Source organism: Mytilus edulis, chromosome 3, assembly GCF_963676685.1.
Source record: "Mytilus edulis chromosome 3, xbMytEdul2.2, whole genome shotgun sequence".
NCBI lineage: Eukaryota > Metazoa > Mollusca > Bivalvia > Mytilida > Mytilidae > Mytilus > Mytilus edulis.
Genome location: NC_092346.1, coordinates 4776996 through 4798366, shown reverse-complemented (window position 1 = coordinate 4798366; position 21371 = coordinate 4776996). Strand labels below are relative to the sequence as shown.

At 31.8% G+C, this 21371-nt stretch overlaps 1 protein-coding gene across 1 annotated transcript; it reads right to left on the bottom strand.

Moving 5' to 3' along the window:
- Positions 1–3646: 3646 nt before the first annotated feature.
- LOC139515662 (protein YIPF4-like) lies at positions 3647–21225 on the bottom strand. Its single transcript, XM_071305293.1, has 6 exons — positions 21068–21225; positions 18240–18408; positions 11315–11486; positions 7019–7096; positions 6394–6507; positions 3647–5039 (listed from the first exon to the last, which is right to left on the bottom strand). Exons 1-6 carry the CDS (start codon positions 21219–21221, stop codon positions 4902–4904), a joined length of 825 nt encoding a protein of 274 aa, XP_071161394.1. The 5' UTR covers positions 21222–21225; the 3' UTR covers positions 3647–4901.
- Between the last annotated feature and the right edge of the window lie 146 nt (positions 21226–21371).

The window sequence follows — 21371 nt, the reverse complement described above, 5'->3', positions numbered from 1 at the left end:
TCTGTAGTTGCTGTTTAGAATCATTGTAAGTTGTTCTGTAACTATACTGATGCTATAACCATGATAACAGTCTGATTTATTATTTCATTATTAATCTCAACGTGTGGCTTGTTTAATTTCATTTGTTGATTGACGGAAATTCAATTATGACTTCAAATTTTCTTGCTTTGCCTCAGAATTTACCATTGAGATATCATGAAAAAAAAACTACCATGCCTATTGAGGTCAATTAGAAAGAACATGTAGGGGGTCTCATTTAAGGGCTCTGATCCTGGATCCCGCTTACTATTTTGTCAGATTCCCGTATCCTGCTTACACTATGTACGTAAGCAATTCTCATTTTCTTGTCATTTCTCGGGTCCCACTTGACCTCATTTCCCATTTTCCAGAAACAATAATTTGATTTTCATGTGTCACGCTTACAAAATATCGGCAATCCCGCTTCACGCTTAGACCCCAATGAGACCCACCATGTATGTCTTTTTGCAGAGCATTGACAATTGAAGATATAGTGAGCATACATGAATATATTTAAATATCACCACATAATATTGTGCAATATGATATTTCTCTACTCTTGATAGTTCAATTCTAAATACATTTAAATTGAAAATGGTCTTGAGTTGAGAAATATAATATTACCCTCAATGCAGTGCTTAAATCTATATTTCTTTTAAACTTGATTCAACTTTTATCCTACAGATTTTTAAGATATTCAGTCATTATGGTTAATTATGTTGGCAAGACATTTCTATGTGTCCACTGTATTTTATTTTTGACACATCATTTCTTTAACTATCACTGCCTGAGACTTAATAGTCTTTTTGGGAGATGCATTTATTTTATTGCATTTAAGAATAAACATCTGAGTCTGTGAGTGTATGTGAAAATAATAAGCCTTAAATAATACTGTAAATTAGATGTGGCTTGTTCATGTAAATTGTGAGGCAGATATGCAATTTATTTATCAGACTTATATTACTAGATTCATTTGATTTTATTGTATGGCAGTACATTTATCACAAAAATATTTTGATTGATTCAAAATTTATAAAAATAGCTTTATAATGGGAGATAACTCAGTTAACTATAAGACTGTATTGAAAACTTTGTGGAAAAACAAGTTTTCCTTCTTCTTACAAAAGTGCATTTATTTGTGTACAATAATCACAAAATATGAATATGAGAATTTTGGACAGCTTGTACTATCTGAAAACAAGCATGCATGCTATGGTGAATTAATAAATTCATAAGATAAAATATTGATTTTGAAATACAACATGTACTTAGAATGCAATACAGATTTTTTCCTACAGAATTTGATTCTCAAAGAAACTGCCATCCACAGATATGAAATAATAGTACATGTACTTTGTTATCTTACTCACCTTAAATACTTTAACTTTTCATGAAAATATTTGTAGTATCATCAAAACAAAAGAAAATTCAGACATGTTCTAGACAAGGTGCACTCTTTACCGTAATAGAGTCTTAACAGACACACCTTTTTAAAGCTATAAATCCCTGACGTTCTAACTAATAAATACCAACTACTATGAATTATGAAACTGTACAAATCTTGGAAAATTTAATTAACCTCTAACAAAAAACAATTATCTCTCTCTAGTGATAAGCTTTGGGTGTTCTTAAACAATTAATTGGTTTATAGTGTGCTGTTTTTCACTTTCCCTTGTGCTTCCATAATCGTATTGTTGTTTAAAACATTTTGTGTCAATTTTGTGTATGTCTGATATTTCATGCAAGTTACTAAGTATAAAAGTAAGTTTGCATCCTCTACTTTTATTTGCATCCTCTACTTTTATTGTAACTGGAAAAAGAATGGCACATGTATGATAATTAGGATAGAGATTCCTTTTACATTCATGACATCGATTATATGTATAATCCTTATAATTTTTTTCAATTTTGCATAGCTAGTTCTAGCTTGAAACAAGCATGATACTTTTAATATGTTTCAAACTGAAATGTTTTGAGTGACGTTTGTATTTGTTGTTGTTTGTCATACTGTTAGTGTAACTGCTTTATCATGTTTATGTGTACAAACTGTTCACTTTTAAGAATAATGTGTACTAGGTAAATAATATTTCTGTGGATTCAACAATGTATTAAGGAAACTATTTTTTGAGACTTTTAAGTATAGGTGACCTATGATGTTGACAATTCGTCATTCTACAAATGAAATAATGTTGTAAGCAGAATTTTTCAAAATTCTAAATCAAGTATCCATCAAATTATTTTTTCTCCCTAATCAATGAATGTTGCCCAGACCAGTGTTGAGGGGGATAGGACCTTTATCAGGACTCCGGGATCGGGTGTTTTTAAGCTTGGGATTTCGGGATTTACCCTTTCGGGATCCGGGAATTCTTTTTTTTGGATTTCGGGGCCTCAGGATTTCGTATTTTTAAGCCAGGAATTTAGAGATTTCGTGTTTTTAAGCCCGGGATTTCGGGACCAGGACCCCTCCTATCCCCCCTCAGTATTGAAACTAAAAGGAATTTAACACTCATCATGACAAAATGAAATTGTAAAGTGTTCAACCTTTTGTTTAATGTTTAAAAATAGTAGTATTTATTGAAGTCCTTTGGATGTTTTTTTCGTTGAATTGTCATTTTGGCGTGAATAGAATAAAGATCAATGAGCACCTGAATGTGGATAACAGAATAGATATTAATTCTCTAATCACACAAGAGCAGAGAAAACTGGGTAAATAAATATAGAGTACCGGTATTGAGATAAAAAGTAAAGAATACAAAAATAAAGACTCCATCCAAACCCTCATCTTTGTTCAAAATACACAACATTACAATATACACTATTCCAAATTATTACGGATAATATCCTCTTAATAAATTTGAGAATGGAAATGGGGTATGTATCTTTCATTAAAAGAAACAATCTTAATGACACATTTTCAAAATGCATTTACTGAAGAATGCTGCAAGTCTTTAAGTTGTCAGCTTATTATTTGTAAACCTACTCTGGTAATGCTGTTATATTTGTAATACATGTATTTTAGTTTTCCATTACTGTCAAATATAATGCTGTTAATTTGTTATACATGTACCATCAAGCAAACTAATAAATGAGAAACATTGAATAACTGTGTTTATATATTTTTTTTATAATTCCTTTATGATTTGTACACATCACACAAAGGAGCAATTTCTGTACAGGTCATAATTGTGTGTAAATTATATAAAGTTCAATGTAACAAGATAAAAACAAGTTACTGTAAACAATATTTTTGGTCTGGCAGGGATCATTTAACCTTGACCTCATTTTCATGGTTCATTGGTCAACATTAAGATTTTGTCGTTTGATAAGTTTTTCAGGTATTTTAAGCTATAGAACCACTATATTTGATGTATGGAATGATAATTAGGAAGTTAGGTGTACATGTCTGTCTGGCATGGTTCATCTGAACATGAATTCATTTTCATGGGTCATTGATAATGTTAAGTTTATGCGATACTTGAACTAAAACCTTCATTTTACAGACTTTGAACATGTACTCAATCATAAGTTAATCAGGCAAGATATTTTAGTGTGTGCTCTTGTTTATGAAATAAAAGTGAATGGTTTATATGCCACTGTCAGCAACTCATCCATACAATGACCAAAGATATTTTTGTATTTTAAACTTTTTATTTCAAGTTTTATTTATCACAGTTCTTCGATATAAATACAAATAATGATGACACACCAATCTGTATAAATCCATAAGTTAGAAATTTACACATTTATGTGAAACAACCACATATGTTAATGAAATATTATTTACATTTCCCCTATAAAAATCACAAGTTCATTTAATACTCCACATGAGATTATAAAATTTTCAGATTATCGATCATGTGTTTATCAAACCTTCACATTATTCCAAATGAGTTAATTAAATCTTCGCATTATTCCAAATAACTTTATCCAACCTTTACAAAAATCCCACATGAGTAATCCTGATTTTCACAATATGAACTCACATGAGTTCATAAAATATGCTTAAGCCTTAGTGTATTAAGTTGCATAATGTTATCATGTTAGGTACAGATGAAACAGGAAACAGATTCTTTTTAAAAGTATAAACTCAAATTACATTTAAAGCATGATTTCACATTCTAATACATATGGAGATGCCATATGATTGCCAATGAGACACTTATCCACCAAAGTTCACTTGAAATGGGTTTAAGCAATTACAGCCTTCAACAGTGAGAGATAAAAAAAAAAGCATACTGACAGCATGTATAGTCTGCTATAAAAGGCTCTAAAGTGAAAAATATGTAACAACTATATTGAGAACTAACAGCTTAATTTGTAGTAAAACAATTCACTCTCAATATAACTATAGTAAAATAAACTATTTTTAGAACTCTGTCACATGTTGTTTTCTTGGGGTTTGTTTTCTATTGTTCCTTTTGACCATTCAAGGTAAAATTCAGATCTATCATAAAAAAAAAATAACTGGAGAGATGTGTCCTAAGAAATAATAACATAACTGGAAATTATCCAATAGTTTTTTTTTTTACAATATTCCTTTGAATTACTTTTGTAGAATATAGGTTTTGAAAATGATATAAAACCTAGCAATTTCATAACATTTAGAATCAAATATCAAGATACTAATTTAAAAGAATATACCATGCCTATTTTAATGTTAGATTTGATATGGCACAACAAACTGTCAAGTTTATTAACAACAATTTAACTGTTTTGAGTTCCCGAATGCATTACTACAGGTATTTTCACACAAAAATTGCAATAGCATTTTCACTAAACAAAACAATGTTGGAAACACCATTTTCTTTTAAAATTATTTCGGGAGCCAGATCTACACCATTTACAGTTAGAAACATAAGGATTCATGCAGAATGTAATAAATACTATGCCCCTGTGTATAATGATAAAAAATAAATATATAACAGAAATACAGGGTACAATAACAAAGGTCTTTTATGTTGAAGTTCTTGAACACACAATAATGATCCTGCACTGTACGCTGCCCACATAACACCAAGAAGCTGAAAATATAAAATATAAATATCACCAGAGGTTGATTGAACTCTGAACATGACAATATATACTTGGCGAAAATTGTTGACATACTAAATAGACTGGATCAATGGTAAATATGGTACAATATATAGTGAACAGAGGAAAATCTGATATTTTTAGGCCAAAAACTAGAGGCTCTAAAGAGCCTTTGTCGCTCATCTTGGTCTATGTCCATATTAAACAAAGGACACAGATGGATTCATGACAAAATTGTGTTTTGGTGATGGTGATGTGTTTGTAGATCTTACTTTACTGAACATTCTTGATACTTACAATTTTCTCTATCTATATCGACTTGGCCCTTTAGATACAGAGGAAAAGATTTGGTAAAAATTTACAAAAATTTACCAAATTAATGAAAATTGTTAAAAATTGACTATAAAGGGCAATAACTCCAACCCAACAACCACTTGTCCAATTCATTTGAAAATTTCAGAGCTCGCAGATAGATATTGACTTGATAAACAATTTAACCCTGTCAGATTTACTCTAAATACTTTGATTTCAGAGTTATAAGCCAAAATCTACATTTTACCCCTATGTTCTATTTTTAGCCATGGTGGCCATCTTGATTGGTTGGCTGGGTCACCGCACACATTTTTAAACTAAATAACCTAATAATGATTGTGGCTAAGTTTGGTTAAATTTGACCCATTAGTTTCAGAGGAGAAGATTTTTGTAAAAGATTACAAAAATTAATGAAAAATTGGTAAAAAATGACTATAAAGGGCAATAACTCCTTAAGGGGTCAACTGACCATTTTGGTCATGTTGACTTATTTGTAGATCTTACTTTGCTGAACATAATTGCTGTTTACAGTTTATCTCTATCTATAATAGTATTCAAGATAATAACCAAAAACGGCTAAATTTCCTTAAAATTACCAATTCAGGGGCAGCAACCCAACAACCAGTTGTCCGTTTGATCTGAAAATTTTCAGGGCAGAAGATCTTAACCTAATAAATAATTTTACCCAGTAAGATTTTTGTAAAAGTTAACGTCGACGACGGATGACAAGTGATGAGTAAAGCTCACTTGGCCCTGTGGGCCAGGTGAGCCAAAAAAGGTAGTTCTATCAAATTTTAATTTGTCTGATATGTATTCTCAATGAGCTATGAAATTAAACAATTCACAGTGCTTTTTCAGTTATGACAGTCAAAAGAGAATTCTGCTGTAAAAAATAATATGCAAAAAATAAAAATATATATTTTCTCATTGGAAATTGCTGACATACTAAATAGACTTGATCTAAGTTAAATCTAATAATATTGTAGATTAGGGACAAAACTGATATTTTGAGGCATCAAGACTTGTACTTACTTTTATAAGAATTCCTACATAGTACATAGAACGGAACAATGGTAAAGCCGATGCTGTGATGACCAGAGGTAATACTGAGTAACCAATCACTCCAAGGCACTGGGAATATGATACCTGAAATAAACCATCATCTGTTATTAAGTGTGGATACACACAAATATCTTGCCTGTAGATTGATATCGTAAAATATCACCTGTGAGTCACAATATGAAGCTTTTTATCAAGTCAGTGTAATGAACGAGCTCATTTGTCTCATATATATTATCTCTGTTTACTCCAATTCTTAACACTATTTATTTGAATATAGCATATCACTAAAATTAATAAAATACTTTGAAAACCTAAAATTTCTACATATAGATTTTCATTTTGAGTCAGTGGATACTTTTTTTTTCATTTTTCCTTAAAAAAATAAAAGTATTTGACATTTGTGAAAAAAAGGATTATTTTGGTATTCAGAAAATAGAATGTGTCAAAATGTTATGTTCTTTCTATCTATTGTGTCAAATCTGTTATGCTCTTTCTATCTATTGGGTCAAATCTGTTATGTTCTTTCTATCTATTGTGTCAAATCTGTTATGTTCTTTCTATCTGTTGTGTCAAATCTGTCTATCCTTAACCTTACCTCTCCACCAAGAGCTCTTGCTAACAGGAATATAATTAATGATCCAAATATCCATATCGTTATAATCCATGATATAACCTGAAAAATAAATAAACATCATAATATTAGTTACATAGTGTGCTAGTGACCTAATACGGTATATATGGGGTCAGTAAATCCCCATATATACCGTATTAGGTCACTAGCACACTATGTAACGAATTTATCTTACCGACTATCTTAACTTGTGAAATTTAGACTAGTGTCCTATCAAAATGAGCAAGTCTTCAATACTGTTAGCATTAAGAAACTACTTCCATTGATCTTACAAAAACAGATACCAACAATAACAACTTGTTAGGTTTAAATGTGTTTTATGAATTTATTTAAATCTTAATCATCACTTTCTTCGTCTGTTGAAACCTTTACGATTTTTTTCAGTACCGTTTTGTTTTTATAAAGGGACATAACATCACTACTAACCGTGTATGAAATAGGCCCCGCCTCCCTACTACCTTATAAGGAATATTAAGGGACGTAACTCCACTACTAACCGTGTATGAGATAAGCCCCGCCTCCCTACTAACCTAATGGTCTCCACGAGGGCGCTTTTAACCAATCACATTCCTAGAAATGTATAGGAGGTAAGATAATGGCAGATCTTTAATAGTTTGTGTGTTTAATTCATTCACACTATTTCAAACTTTAAAGATTTAGAGCTTGAAATATTGTTATAAAACCAACCGACTTTTCCTTGTCATGTGCTACATGATACAGTGGATTCATTTATTTACGTGGGTACCAATTTTCGTGGTTTGAGGGAAACTTGCATATTCTTTGATATTTAATTTTGTGGTTTTGACAAAGTCTGCATATTTCCTTAAGAAAATTTGTAATTCGTTGAACATCTTAATTCGTGGTTCACCTATACCCATGAAATCCACGATAATTGGTATCCAACCAATAATAATGTATCCACAGTAGGTGCCATTAGTGGACAGGGCACATTAGTTCACTTTACCAGTTTTAGTTCTATTTCATAGTTAAAGGGATAATTCGCGATTTTTCACTTTTCATCTTATTATGTTCATAATACCATAAAAAACATATTCACCAAGTTTTATTTTGATATGAAATCTAATAAAGAAGAAAATTGGGAATTATTAATTTTATTTTTTGAAACTTCCTGACTTATGTGACGTAGTTTAAGTCTTTGATGCATGCCGGGAGTGAAAATATCTCATTTAAGTCTTGTTCGTTAACCATCTAATAACGCGATTTAAAGCGCATCGACGACTTTTGGTGTAGCTATTAACCAACGAAAAATAAGTGATAGCCATGCAACTTTTAAAATAAGATCGTGTGGATTTTTTAAAACGAATTTTAATAATAAAAGTAAATCATACAATAGAACATTTTTATGATTTTTTTTCTAAAAATACTTTAAACAAACATACGAAACTGACATGATCGATAGTGTATTAAAAATACATGTTTGTATTCTGACCTTTCCAGCAATCATTTTCACTTGCTTGTACGGTGGAAACAATAAAATGTGTATTGTTTTGTGACACCTAAAGAATGTGGAATGCGTAGTTTAACTCAAGGTAATTAAAAGATTAGCATTATGTAATTCTAATCTTTTGATCCTCATTCAGTGAAATCTAGGCGTCACGGTTCACTGGCATTTCAGGTGTGAACAACATTTCGTATCAATTGTAAACGGGAGTCAGACAAAGTTTCAGACACATGAATGTAAAAAAAAAAAATTAAAATTAAATAACGGGAATAAAAAGATCGCACAATAACTGGATAGCTGTTGTATATTTTTATATTTTGCATAAGATCACTTTTAATGAATTATGACTTTTGATTACTTTAGTAACGATAAAATACTGAATTATTTTAATTGAAGAATTTATAAATAAATTGCCTTCTAAACACGAGTTTATGGACTAAAAATTGTACTATTTCAAATTAGGAACGGCAGCCTTAAATATTTCAAACAGATCATTAACAATTGCAATTATATAATTTAGTCCATCCAAAGTGATCTTTAATTACCTATTTAGGAATTAAACTGCTCATCAAAATATTTTAAATCTCACAACACATGAATACTTCAGATATTTGAAAAAAGATGTTTTAAAAAATTGACAGGAAATAAAAGGATCTAATTGGAATGGAATCAACAAATTACGAACAGATATGCTTTCAAGTGTGAAAAACATCAACAAAATTTATACATAATCGGGAATGTCCTTCTTAAAATACTCTTTGTCTCACACCGTAACTATATATAATACTTGAGCTATTTGACCAACGATGTATTAAAAAAAATAAACGAATTAAATGTCATCTTTCCCTGTTTTTTAATGTAATTATAAGTCTGTTTCAACTGGCAAGAATACCACTAAAACGGACAAGCAGTTTATTCTTTAAATTGCTGTCATTAGATATCAAGAGAGAAAATAAATCCCGAAATTGATTTGAAACTTTGATACTATATAGTTTTCCCGGAAAATATTCACATCACTCGGTATTAGTGTACTTCCAGTTGCGTATATATTACATACATGTCGGAACAATTGTGATGATGGCGAATTTCTTCCTTTTTTCGAGAACAATCTAAGTGATATATAAATGTCCATAACTTCGATGAGCCAAATAAAGTTATATATCGACCTGTATTTAAATCTCTTCTTCTTCTTCTTTGCATGTTGGCATACGTGGACTTGTCATTTTACAAAACTTTTACCCCAATTTACGCAAAAAGGGTGTTTCTTTCTTATGTTCTATATATACATGTATATGTTTTAATTTGCGCTATAGGTCCGTAACTTATAATCCAGGCGTATATACGAATGGTCGACAAGTGCGTACATTTTATTAAATCAATATTTCTGGCCTTCACCATTGACAACGAGTATATATTACATTTTACCAAATTTACCCTTGGAAAAAATACGTATATAGATTTTTATTTCATCAAATCTGTTTGGTTTTTTTTGGGTATTATTTATATTTTTATAAATAATTTTCTTTTCACCAGAAATGTTTTTCATAAACAAGCGTATGAGTTTAGTAATATCACTTTCGGACACGCAAGATAGAGATCTATATTATACACCTAATAGTTAAAAATGGAAAGTTATAAGTTATCGGCCGTGTACACTTATCAATACACTAAGAAGTGAAACGATGCATGAATTTGCAAACTCGACAGGAAATCACTTGAATACCTGGACGTGTCACCTCACACCCCCTACAATATCTTTGGAAGTAATACCTTTAGCCATGCGGGTGATCAGTGGAGCGAAGATCCTAATTTATTTGAATAAAGTTTATTACATAAAAGAATTATGAACTAATTAGATTTCCGAAAACAATTCAAGTTTCATGGAAGACTTGTTTATGATTTGAAATTTTCACTATTAAATTCCTATATTATCAGTCTAAAAATAACAGATCATGGTTATTTAAAAAAAAAGAAGAAAATTTTCCGTATCAAGTTAGTTAACTAGTTAACTAGTCGGATAAAACAACCATACGATTGACGAGATATCGACACGCAATTACGACTACATCGGGTTACTTTAGTTTTGGTCCTTAGACATATCGTGACTGCAAATCGGAGAAGGTGACAAAATGGCTGACCGCAGAGAATTGATACTCTAAATTTAAAATCGATGGTGATCTCTTATCTAGCAGAATAAAACTTTAATATCTATGAATTTGAGCATTTTTATACAGAATAAACATAATATCAATTTTTGATTTTTTTGCGAAGTTTCCCTTTAAATGGTTTTTTTTGTAACTCCAAATAGGAAAATTGAAAACTTCATGAAATCGAAAGGGAGCTTACATCAATAGATATAAATAATTCACCAATGCTTCATGAAAATTTGAAAAAAATAGTTTTTGAGTTATTGTCCAAATTGTTGATACAATTGTAAACCATAATACGTGGTGTATCTCCAATAAAAGGGTGTATATAAAGTCTTTGTTCAGTTGAAACAGTCAAATTTGTTCGAATCTGTCCATATTTAACATATACAAATTACAATGATGTATATAAAAATTTACCTTAAACAATTTATAACATGTTTAAGACAGTGATGATATAAAGCAACAGCACCTGGTTGAAGTCAAACCATGTTTTTGTTATTATTGTAGAAGGAACCCAATAGTAAAATTCCTTTGATTTTTCATAAATTACCTGATTAGCTTTTTAAAGAACCTCATCAGTATTCAATATTGTTTATATGATGCATTTTATCAGATTTTTGGTTCCTATTTTCCAATTTATATACTTACTCTGAACTGTCCATATAATGATACAAGAGAATATAACAATATAACCACAAGAGGTCCCCAGAAATCTGGACTTTCTCTGACCACATGTCTGTTGAATCCTAGTTGTGGTAGTGGAAACAAAACACACCTCAGTTTGTAGTAAATGTCCTTCAAGTCAATGTCAAGTTCTTCTCTGTAAAACAAATCAAACAGTTAATGACTCCTTTAGGCTTGGAAGCTATGTGTTTTTATCAGGGTTGGCAAAGTATTACCCGCCCGGGAATTCCCGGGTGGGAAAACCCGGGTTTTCCCGGGCTGGGCAATACTCCCAGAAATGAGGAATACTGGGGTCTGTTGTTCAACTTGTCGTTAGTGCTAACGCGTCGTTAAAATTTCCTAATCATTCGATTAAAATTAATCATATGATTAGTGTGTTGTTCAACTTGTTGTTAATTTTAACGCTGCGTTAAAAAGGCTAAAACTGTCGTTAAACTTAATCCACCTCTTTGAGGTGTATTAAATTTTAATCATATGATTATAGCATCCAAGATGGCTGCTGTGTCAATGCAAAAATTAGTTTATCCTCGAAATATGAGGCGTTTAAGAGATATTTAGCTCCTAGAAAGAGATTTCAGCCATAAAATACCTTAATATTTGAAAGAAACACAATATAGTTGCTAGGAGTTGAGTTGAAAACATAAATTGGAAAGAGATTTGACAAGATGGGGCGAAGGATCGGACGCACTCATACAATGGGCATTTGATAACAGAGAGAAATTGTACATTTCGGCAGTTTTTCGTTTGTATTTTACCGCTCAGTGACAGTGTTAATTGCAAAAAAACTAAACGTACGCTGAGACGGGCCACATGTTATTGTGCGGAACCATTCAGCAAATTATGACGAACAGCTTTCATAAATAAATAATGTTACCATAGCATTAAACGGCGATTGTCTCTAAGTTGTTTTTTTGTTGAATTCTTTTGTTCACTTGACACTTTCGAACTTGTTGATTTAGTATATCGAACTTTACCGAATAAACTTGGTCTAGCTGTGAAACACTGTCTTGCGAAATGTCCGAATTTGTCGCACGAGAAACATCTTTTGTTGTAAGCTAGACACATTTCGAAACGATGATGTGCAAGTCCACATTTACCACAAACTGGATATTGATGTGTGAAATGATTCTGTCTCCACATACTCCACTGCGGTCTTAGATTAAAATCCATCACTGAAAGTTGATACGAAGATGGGGAAGAACTCTGGTCGCTTGACTGCTGAGGTACGCGGTACCGTGTGTTGTACTAAAAAGACAACACGCCTCTGGATTACCTCCGCCAAATGTGACAACGTTATTGTTACTGGAATGTTTGATACCGTGCAACAGGTTCTGTTGCTGAAACTGGCGAAGATGCCGAAACGAATGACAGTGACCGAAGACTGGTCCCCTGCCTATTGAACATAAATCCACTGGCGGAACTAACTCACAGACTGAATACAAACGAAGACTTTCAGTATAGATTTTATTTTCACTTTAATGAACGGATGATGTCAGTTCAAAAGGCTGACTCCGACTAAAGAATTAACTTCAGTCGAAACATTATAAAGATAGACAATGTTTACAGGTTGTCAAAGAATTAAGATTACATAACAATAAAGTTGACAAATTTTACAAACATAAGATTAACACTTTAAAGTAACAATAGACCGTAATTGAAAAACGGATTAATGTCATTGTTATCAAACATGTCCTGGACAAGAACTGATAAAATATATATTGAAAAGAATTATCTATGTACGACATTAACGGATTAAAATAATTATGAAATGAAATAGTTGTGTCACATAAATTAACACAATCCCTTGTATAGTTTTTCTCACAGTTTTAGATTAAAAAGTGACACACATGAAAGATCTTTAAGAATGCAAATCAAAGTACATTGTCTGTTGAATTAGAATGAAATTGTCCGAAAGATTAAACAGAAACTATAAATAATATAAGAAACAAGTCCAAATGTCCGAAATAAGAAATACATAAATTAGTGCGACTTTTTCCACGTTCACATAAACATCTTCTACTTGTATACCGTAAATCAGCATTTGGATGTGCCTGTAATTCAATTGTTGCATGTCGTTTGTTGCTTTAGATTTTTAGTTTGAATTGTTTTACTGCCTTGATTTGTCATATCTATAGGTCTTTTATAGCTTATGCTTCGATGTGAGTTTTGCTCGTTGTTGAAGGCCATACGGTGACCTATATTATATCTGTTAACTACTACATCTTTTGGTTCCCGATAGGGAATTGTTTTTTCGACAATCATGCCACATCTTCTTGTCTTTATATTTACTATTAGCAAAGCCCATACCGCATAGTCAGCTATAAAAGGCCCCGATAAGACAATGTAGACAATTCAAACGAGAAAACTAACGGCCTTATTTATATATATATATAATATATATAAAAAAATGAACGAAAAACAAATATGGAACACATAAACAAACGACAACCACTGAATTACAGGCTCCTGACTGGGGACAGGCACATACATAAATAATGTGGCGGGGTTAAACATGTTAGCGGGATCGCAACCCTCCCCCTAACCTGAAACAGTGGTATAAACAGTACAACATCAGAACGAACTATACACATGGAAAAAAGTATTGCAACACCAAATTGAAATTGAAATTAAAAAAACACTTTTTATTTTTTTGTGATATAATTTGGTAAAATAGAACTACTTAAACATTATTCAAGTATCACCTGAGTTTAATCAATAAATATCGACTCGGTAAGTTTTTATCTGCACATGCAGCTACTGTACCCGTAAACAGCAAAACAGGTGTTTTCATCCTCATTGTTTTCAACACTTTAAATAACCAAAATTTTAAAGTTATGTGATTGACACCTTGTAATGGGTCATCGACAACTCTTAACTGCAGCAAGATGACAGATTATCAGCATGAGTGAAGCAGGAGGTCGCTGTAATAACTGCACGTATTGTTGGTCATCACCATTCCACTAGAAGTCGTTTTGAGAATTAAAAATGGCACTAAACGATGTTAAAGACCTTCCGAAATAAAGAAGACCCTCTATACCATTTGCTAGGGAAAATCAAGCATAAAAAAGGTTGGTCAGAAGGAAACCCCTTGCATACAATAAAATCCAAAAAAGAAAGTGTTTGGCATACAGGGACCTTTTAACAAGAACTGTTCGAGATTGACTCATCGCTACTGGTTATCGTGCGATAAGACCATTTCGGAGACCTTTGTTCAATAACAGACACACAGTTTTCCGTATCCAATGTAGTGCAGAGCTCGCTAAAATTGAAAATAAGCATCATGGAGGAAGATTCATTGTTCCAATGGAATTCGGGTCATCTTCCGTGGACGGATCGTAGCCCAGATTTGAACCATATCGAGCATATATGGGACACTTTTGGGCGGGAAGTGCGCGAAAGGACACCCCAGTTCAAACACATCATGAAATAAACAATGCCCTTCATCAGAAATGGTTGCTGCTACCTTAGCAACAAATTAGTCGATTTTTGGCAGGAATCAGAAGACGTTAAGATGCGGTTATCCGTTTGAATGGAGGCTGCGCACAAAGTACTAATTCTTTGGCGTATAACGATCAACCATGATGTGAACAGTCATCTGAAGATTAATTTTGAAATGTCTGACATTGTAAAGTTCGACTACAGTCAAAGTTGTAAAATGCATTTTTTTGTACAAAAAACGCTTCATTTTGTTATTAAAATTGTGGTTATATAAATCATTTTTTTTTAAACATTTTTTGTTCGTTTCAATGCCAATGTTATCATAAACTATGTTTCAATAATATTATACAAATATCTTATTATATATCATCCAAAAAAAGAGGCTGATTTTTCAATTTTTGAAAAATCAAGGTGTTGCAATACTTTTTTCCGTGTGTATATTTCAGAGGTGTTTTCAGGGGCCCAGGCCCCCTCCCCCTTTTGTGGAAAAAATTTGGTTGATTATATAAAGGGAATCACTGAAGCATGATTAGAGCGGGCCCCCCTCTTAGGCAGTCAGTGCCCCTCCCCCTTTATGAAAATTTCTAGAACTAACAATTTGTTATTTCAGTTTTAAAAAATCATTGAAAAGGTTCTCGGACTGTGCCATTACACTTGCACAAGTGAATATTTAAAATTTTCACGCTGTATCTTCTTATGCCGTGTGAACTGCAATCGATTACAGTTCTGTTATTTATTACGATCTACACCATCCGTAAAAATGATCTGAAATGTTAACTTGGCATGCCATACTTGATAAAATGCGGACGTGAAAGAAAGCACCCGTCAAATACGCGTCAATGGAGATCGTTATTCCAAATTATTTCGTCATTTATAAAACAAAAGCGTATCTTTCGCATGTGTAGAAGGTATGACTTAACTAACAAAAAATATTTTAACAGATATTTGAAGGAATCATTATGTAAAAACAAAGACTTCAACTGAATTATCATTGCAATCACGGACACTGTCGTTGTTGTCAGACACCAAATTCCGGCATTAAAATCATGGTCATGAATGATGCATTTTGATTGAGGACCGAAGACAATCTCTGACATTGCTTCTGAGGTAGAACAGTCACATGTTGCATGATAAGACTATTTCAACAACGATTGAAATTTTTTAATATAATTAAGAAACAAACTGATTTCAAGTTATTCATTGAATGTTGGTTTTTCGACCACCTGCATGACCTCATCATTTCAGATATCAAGATTTATGAGCAATAACATGAAAAACTCTGGCCCTAATCATAATTTAAAGTGGAATGCAAATGCTGATTATTACAAAGCCTACAAAATGCACCCGAAACCATTTTCATGGTAAATAAATGCATATTACTTTTGAATTTGAGATTACTTAATCAGTGCATTCACTGAAATTATTTTTTCATTCAAGCATATTTCATTTTGAACTGGAAACATATCTAAAATATTTTTATGTTTCCATAAGAAAAAACATGAACATGTTATAAGATATTTATTCAATAATTATTGGCACCCAAAACCTGTTTAAAAGAAGAATGTTATAATTTAATGCATCAAAGGAAGTTTTGTAGGCCCTGATTTACAATGCATTGTGGGAAACACTAGCTAACTACCCAAATTTAATCATATGATTAAAAATTAATCGGATGATTAGTAAATACAATGATTAAAATAAGTTGAACAACGCAATTTAATCATTGCATTTACTAATCATCCGATTAACTTTTAACGACTGATTAAAATTAATCATATGATTAGTTTAATCACAAGTTGAACAACAGACCCCTGGGCATTACTGGGCAATATGATTTCTTAAGCTTATTTCAATATAAAATAGTAAAGTCTTGGTGTAGTTTCATAATAACAGCTAAATATATACTTTTTATACAGATAACCATTGACAGACATTTCTAAAAGAATGAAAAATTCAATTTCATTCCCTTCTATGTAGCCGGAATACAAGATTTCCACATTTAAGGAAACCTTGTTAATTACCAAGCATTGTTTCAATAATCCATACTTTGAAAAAAAAAATTATTGCAATGTTTAAGTGAATTGTTAATTTAAATGTTATACATTCATACATTTGTCATATTGCTAAATAAACACCCTAAGGGGTCATGCCATTAACACTTATAAAACAAATCAAACAGTTAATGACTCCTTTAGGCTTGGAAGCTATGTGTTTTTAGACTTTTTATGTGTTTGTCCTTAGTTAAGATTATCATTTAAGTCAATGATTCTAATCAGCTGATTATTCCCTGGGTAGTCAGAGGAGTGAAAAAGGGTACGTCAAGAGAGGCTTGGAATCTTGATAGTTTTTGTAACAAGCAATATTTAATGAGTAAAATTATAATGTCGTTAAAAAAAAAAGATTATCATTATAAGCTGTCATAAAAAGAAATGTGGGGCAAATGAAGACAGCAATCAAATAAGAAAACTAAAGAAAAACATACAATTTTAGCCTACTGCATATTTATGACAAGTTTATGATCAAAAGAAAATCAACAGCCACAATCGGCATAATTTGTTGTAACAGGTAACCAACCTGCTTCTATGACAGGTCATTATGATCATCGTGATCATCAAAAATTAATTAATTTGAAGAATTTGTCTGTTTGAATTTTGATTTTAATAAATTTATCATACTGTCACTATTTCCAAAATTACCATAGTTTCACTGAACATGCTGAAAGATAAATTGTAATCATGGTAATAAAGTCATGAAACATCGCTTTTCGTTAATTAAAACAATGACCTATTAAAATCCTTCAAATTCCAATAAGTAAGTTTTTGTTCTTGTTCTAGAATGACAAATGAATGATTAAAAGTTAAAAGATACACAATAAAGAAGACTATTTTGAAAACACCCAACAAGCTGGTAATTCCAAAAAAAAAGGGAATTAGTGACAGCATGAGCATACATTGTAATTGTAATTTATATTACATGTAATAAGGTTTATATTAAACACTGATTAATAGACAGACATGAATTGCCTACAATTTATAATAGAAGTCACAAGAATCTTCTATGATAAATTATCCAAAATATATTTGATAACTTTGATTTTTTAAGTCAGAATCTTTTAGGAGAGGTTTTTTTTTTGTAAACATGTCTAGGTAGAAATAGGTATGTACAAGGTTTTACTTATTGTGTCTGTTTGTTTTGTTCATGCATCGTCATTATAATGGAATTTGATGTGACTGTCATACAAGTGAGATGTTTAGCTACAATGTAGCTATAAAACAAGGTTCAATCCACAATTTTCTACATACAAATATCATGAGTATGACAGTTGTCATCCATTGCTTTGATGTGTTTGAGCTTTTGACGTTGCCATTTAATAAGGGATTTTCCTATTTGAATTTTCCTCTGAGTTCATTTTTTTCGTGATTTTACTTAAATTTATTTATTTAGAACATACAAAAGTGGTTTGAGATCATCTTCATCCACATCATCATCCTCTTCTAACAACCAACCAAACCCTCTTCCTTCAAGAAATGCTGAAGCTGGACCTCTTTTCCTGACACCATAAATATCTTGTGATGGAGTAGTTTCAGTTGGTTCTATAGAACCTTCTATTTCTGCTGTGCCTGCAATAGTCAATACATGTAAAATAAGCTATATTCATGTAATGATAAGATAAAATTAAATCACTTAGCTTAGTGATTTATGTGTACTGCCTACTATTCATGCTATTTAAATTGGTGATAATTAATAAAAAGACAACATTTGAATCAGTGATTTAGAAATCATTCATGTAAGGCTTAAAAAAAAAATGTTGTGTTTCTGGTCACCCGACCGACCGTCCTTCAGACCCTGACTCAAAAGTTTTTAAAGCTGATGTGGGAAAAAAAATAATTTGTATACCAGTATACCTACCGACCGTTTTTTCTGAAAGAAAATAAAAAATTCTAATTAAGTCCCTTGATCTTTTTATCGCCCCAAAAGAAAACAACGCTAATTTTAAACTTGAGGCTTATTTTTAGAATGTACTGGAAAGTGGAATCTTCTTTGCTAATTATATATGCGGGAGCATGCGCAGTAGTTATTTTCGTTTGTCAGTGTTTGAAACATGGCACCACAACGCGTCCTATTCAATGTTCAACGCGGAAAGTGTGACCATTTCGCGGAGAAAAAAATATTTCTAAATTTTACAGAAAGTGACACCTTTTTTGACATTAGCAATGAAATTCATCCAATGTCTAACACCGATGAAAAAAAATACACAACACAAATTTTGTGCTCGGCCACCGGCAAAAATGACTGGACCGAGATTGATGACAATAACACAACTGTTGGAACAATGCAATCTTTTGGAATTAGATTTATCAAATTTTCATGCCAGACCCTTCTTCAAAATGAACCTGATATTAATCCATCTGAAACTGGTCAGCCAATCAACGCTTTAGACATTGATGAAAAGCACAGGAGTTTGAAATCCTCTCTTCGACAGAAGCTCTACTGTGATAGTCGACTTTGGTATATTTTTACCCCCTTATTGATAGAATTTCAAACTCCTGTGATGAAAAGCCACAGATGCTTTGCCAAAAGAAAGTGTCCTGCCAGGTACAGTGTATATAATATATTTGTCTATCTGTAGGTTTGGGATGATGTTTGGTTCATGTTCCTATAAATGAATCTGCCCCACATCTTCTCAGTTTCTTTCTCTGACAATCCCAAACTTTTGGTCCTGAAATAGGGGATTGGGTTTAAAAAGCTAATTTCCTAGGGGAAGTGCTGCCCAAATTTTTTTTAGGTTTGGACTTAGTTTTTTTTCTAGGATATTTTAAAAGGGGGTAAACTAAAAGTTATTTCAGGGGGATTTTAAAAGTGGGTAATCAATCTCTTTCTATCAAATCCCAAACTTTTGTCTGGTAACTGGAAATTGAGTTTTATATATTAATATTATAAAAAAAAAAATAAAAAAAAAAAAAAAAATCCCTACATGTACCTACCGTCCCTTCAAAATTTCAAGGGGGTGATCGGAAACACAACATTATTTTTTTTAGGCCTAAGTAATTGCCCTGACTGTATAGGATATAGGTCTGGTACAAATGTGGTATATTAAAGAAAAGTAAAGCTCTGTTATCAAACATGTTTGTAACCACAAACAAAATTAACAAGTTAAATTTTTTACATGGTCTTGAGAGGAAATTATTCATATTAAAAAACATGTCTATGGATTTCATCTTGTTTTCAAATGCTTCACCTAATTTTTATCAATATTACATTGAAAAAATTGGTGCTTAATATTTTTATTCTCTTATTTCATTGACTAACAGCTGCTACATTTTGAACCAAGAAAAAGACAAATAGCCAAACAATACACAAACACATCATAGGAATCTAAAGACTAATAAGCAACATGAACAACGCCAAAAGATGGGGGTGATCTTAGATGCTCTGAAAGGGTAAGCAGATCCTGCTTCACATGTGACACCCGTCATGTTACTCATATAAGCACAAACCTTGCAACAAGTCTAATTCAGTAGGTCAAATTTGTTAAACAGGGACAGGACTGTTGTTTCAACATTAGGAACTTATTCCTCTATCATCTGTGATAAGGATATTTCATAATGGTCAACCAACTCTGATGGCGTCCATAAAATTTACATTAGGATGATTTTAACTTCACCATGTTTATGATGTTCACCATACGAAACTTCTTGTGAGCAGCAACCCTCTATCATGTCTATCAAGGAAATACAAGCCCGGGAATATTGTATCAATATGGGAGATACATGTATATATACTCTGTTAGAGTATGCAGGCGCTGGAATGATGCTAAATCGTGTGCATAGAAATGAAAAGTTCACAATTGGGAAGCTGAAATCGTCTTTTTTATTGTAAAAATTGGTTTTTAATAGACCCTCATTGTCAATTTCTAGATGTTAAGTAAGTCTAAAGAATATGCATTACCCACATACTATGTGATTTTTAGCTATTTTTGCATTTTTGACTGATTTTACATTTGTTTTATGAAAAAGACCATGTCAATTATCTATTTTTTTTGGCAGAATAATCTCGCTAAGTTATACATGTTATATGCACGTTTCAATTCAGAGTTTTTGAGTTATTGAAAATATTTTATTTTAATATTTTAAATAAGTCCCTATCTACCTCAGTAGTCTTTATATATATAATTAGTCTTTAGTCTAATATTTGTACTTTTGACAATGTTGGACAAAAATTATTTGAGGCACAAAAAAACAACTTGTATACATTTTGGTGGTAGACATTACAAATTACCTCCAGATTTTGATGAATGTACAAATTGAAATTCTTCAGACGAACTCTGACTTCCTTGATTCGGTGTGTAAGTGTAAGAATTTTCCATATCGACAGAATAATTTTCGGGACTCGAAAAATTTCCTCCACTGGCGGCCATTTTAGATATAAACATTCAGTTTCGTACTTGACACGTCAAAATAAAAAAAAAAATGTTCCAAATATCGTAAACAAATAGTTAATAGATTAAAATATATATTTTGTCTTAATTCTTGCTGGTGAAAATAAGTTGTCCCTGACTAATAACACCTCATTTTATACGAAA

What these genes read in the sequence shown, in the direction of transcription:
- LOC139515662 (XM_071305293.1), bottom strand. Translation starts at nt 21,221, where the DNA reads ATGTTTATATCTAAAATGGCCGCCAGTGGAGGAAATTTTTCGAGTCCC. An exon ending in GATGATCTCAAACCACTTTT is followed by an intron (nt 11,487 to 18,239) that starts GTATGTTCTAAA and finishes TTTGTTTTACAG; the next exon opens with AGAAGAACTTGACATTGACT. An exon ending in CAAGAGCTCTTGGTGGAGAG is followed by an intron (nt 6,508 to 7,018) that starts GTAAGGTTAAGG and finishes GGTTTATTTCAG; the next exon opens with GTATCATATTCCCAGTGCCT.